The 2488-nt window shown below is 63.6% G+C and overlaps 1 protein-coding gene across 1 annotated transcript; it reads left to right on the top strand.

Moving 5' to 3' along the window:
* The first annotated feature begins 969 nt into the window (after window positions 1–969).
* PTF1A (pancreas associated transcription factor 1a) lies at window positions 970–2210 on the top strand. The gene is made up of 2 exons (XM_032116808.1): window positions 970–1594; window positions 1710–2210. Exons 1-2 carry the CDS (start codon window positions 970–972, stop codon window positions 1910–1912), a joined length of 828 nt encoding a protein of 275 aa, XP_031972699.1. The 3' UTR covers window positions 1913–2210.
* Window positions 2211–2488: the final 278 nt, after the last annotated feature.

The raw sequence follows: 2488 nt of genomic DNA, 5'->3' as shown, positions 1-2488 counted from the left end.
CTGATAGACCTGGGTACGTTTCCACGCGGAGTTTGATCTCTGCCTGCGCTGGTGGCACACTGGAAAGTCACTTTCGATAAACCTCGACAGGCTCTGCCGGACAAACTATTGCAGCACTAATGACAGAGATAATCCTCTCCTAATCTGGCGGGTAATCCATTTCACTCACAGTGAGAATTTTTAAGGCTTTAATCAGTGAGAGTCAGTTAGGGAATTATTAACAGAGCCTCCTCCGAGCGAGCTCGTCCGGAGAGGGGCAATGGGAGTGGGAAAAGAGAAAACGCAACGGGGCCCGATGAGGTCAAAATCGATGCACGGCCGGGCGCAAGAGCTGAAGTGATATGTTCTGATGTTGCGATAGAATTGCCTTCAGTTCGAAAAAACCCGCGCCATCGATCCCCGCTATGTCCGCTCCGGCAGTGGCTCTGCTGGCGGCGGGGACTGGCGGTCCCGGCGGAGCGGGAAAAGCGCCGGGGGCAAGACGCGCAAGGGTGGCGCTTCCCGATAGGGAAGGCTGTGTCAAAGCCAAGAGGCGCGTTTCGGCAGCGGCTCGAGAGGCGGCCCGGGGCCCCTCGCCCGGTCGCGGTGCGGGGGCTGCAGCGGGGCCGGGCGGTGCCGGGCGGGGGCTCCGTCGGGTCCCGCCCCCGGCCGCGCGCGGTGTCCCCGGCGGGCGGCCCGGCCCCCCCGGCGCGCGCTGATTGGCTGGCGGCGGCGGCCGGCGGCACGCGCCCGGGGATGTCGTTATAAGACCCCTCGCGTGCCGGCCCGCCGCGCCAGCGGCTCCGGCCTCCTCCCCGGAGAGCGGCGGCGCGGCCCGGCCTCCCGCCACACCGGGGCGGGCAGGGCAGGGCAGGGCGGGGGCGGCGGCCCCGCCACCGCCGGGGCGGCTCGGACAGCGGGCCGGCGACAGCAGCTGCGGGCGCGTCCCGGCGGGGGCTGCCCCCCTGCCCCGTCCGCGCCGGGAGCAGCATGGAGACGGTGCTGCTGGAGCACTTCCCCGGGGGGCTGGACTCCTTCTCCTCGCCCCCCTACTTCGACGAGGAGGACTTCTTCTCCGAGTCGCCCCCGCGGGACGTGCTGACCTCGGACGGGCTGCTGGAGCCGGACGTGGATTTCCTCAGCCGGCAGCTGCAGGAGTACTACCGCGACGGCGGCGACCCCGAGGGCAGCTACCGCTGCCCGGCGCCGCCCGCCGCCTTCCCGCCGTCTCCCGCCTCGCCCGGCTTCGCCTACGAATGCTGCGGGGCGGCGGGCGCGGCGCTGCTGTCCCCCGGGGGGCGGCTCCAGGCGCTGGGCTCGGCCAAGCGGCGGAGGCGGGTGCGCTCCGAGGCGGAGCTGCAGCAGCTCCGTCAGGCGGCCAACGTGCGGGAGCGGCGGCGGATGCAGTCCATCAACGACGCCTTCGAAGGGCTGCGCTCGCACATCCCCACTCTGCCCTACGAGAAGCGCCTCTCCAAGGTGGACACGCTGCGCCTGGCCATCGGCTACATCAACTTCCTCAGCGAACTGGTGCAGTCCGACCTGCCGCTGCGCAGCGCCAGCAGCGAGAGCCCCAGCCAGCCCAAGAAAATCATCATCTGCCACCGCGGCACAAGTAAGTGGCTGGCCGGCACGGCCCCGTACGTCCCGGCGCGGCCCGGCACCGCGCTCCGCAGGAATGCCAGCCCCAGCAATAACCCCCTGCCTTCCTTTTCCCCCCTGCCCTCCAGGATCTCCCTCCCCGAGCGACCCCGATTACGGACTCCCCCCTCTGGCCGGTCACTCGCTGTCGTGGACTGATGAAAAGCAGCTCAAGGAACAAAACATCATCCGGACAGCCAAAGTGTGGACCCCCGAGGACCCGCGGAAGGTGAACAACAAACCCTCCATCAACGACATAGAGAATGAGCCCCCCTTCGACTACGTGGCGTGAGGCGCCGCGCGGGTGGTCCCCGCCCCCGCCCGCTCTGTACATGCTGTATGTAGAGACCTATATTGTAAATGTAATTTAAGATTCAGACTCTAAGGGCAATCAGCTTTATTTATCTATTTATTACGGCGTAGTGATAATGAGGTAGAATCGTCTGGTTTGAATATATAATTTATATAATTTATCTTGATTTTTAAAGATATGCAATAGTTTTATTCCACCAGCACCTTTTTTTTTTTCTTTTTTCTTTCTTTCTTTTTTTTTTTTTTTTTTTTTTTAATGGGGGAAATATGACAGAACCTGTGAAAATAATTTATTGCCTTGTATTTGTTAATAATAAACCCGAATTGTACCTTGCGGAGCAGTGTATTTGTGGGAAGAGGCTGCCGAGAGCCTCACCGCATCCCGAGGAAGCCTTGCAATGAACGCCTGGACCGGTCTCCAGGAGGGGTGGGCCCCGAGACCCAGTGGCATGCTCGGCCCAGATGCTGGCCCCACTCTGCCCCGTCGCCGGCTCGGGCTGCTCTTATAGCGTCGGGGGGACGGGGACGGGCGGGGACGCGTTTTCGCCTTCTCTCC

The sequence above is a fragment of the Corvus moneduloides genome, chromosome 1 (genome assembly GCF_009650955.1).
Source record: "Corvus moneduloides isolate bCorMon1 chromosome 1, bCorMon1.pri, whole genome shotgun sequence".
NCBI lineage: Eukaryota > Metazoa > Chordata > Aves > Passeriformes > Corvidae > Corvus > Corvus moneduloides.
The sequence above is the reverse complement of the archived record's forward strand: the minus strand, read 5'-3'. Positions and strand labels throughout refer to the sequence as shown.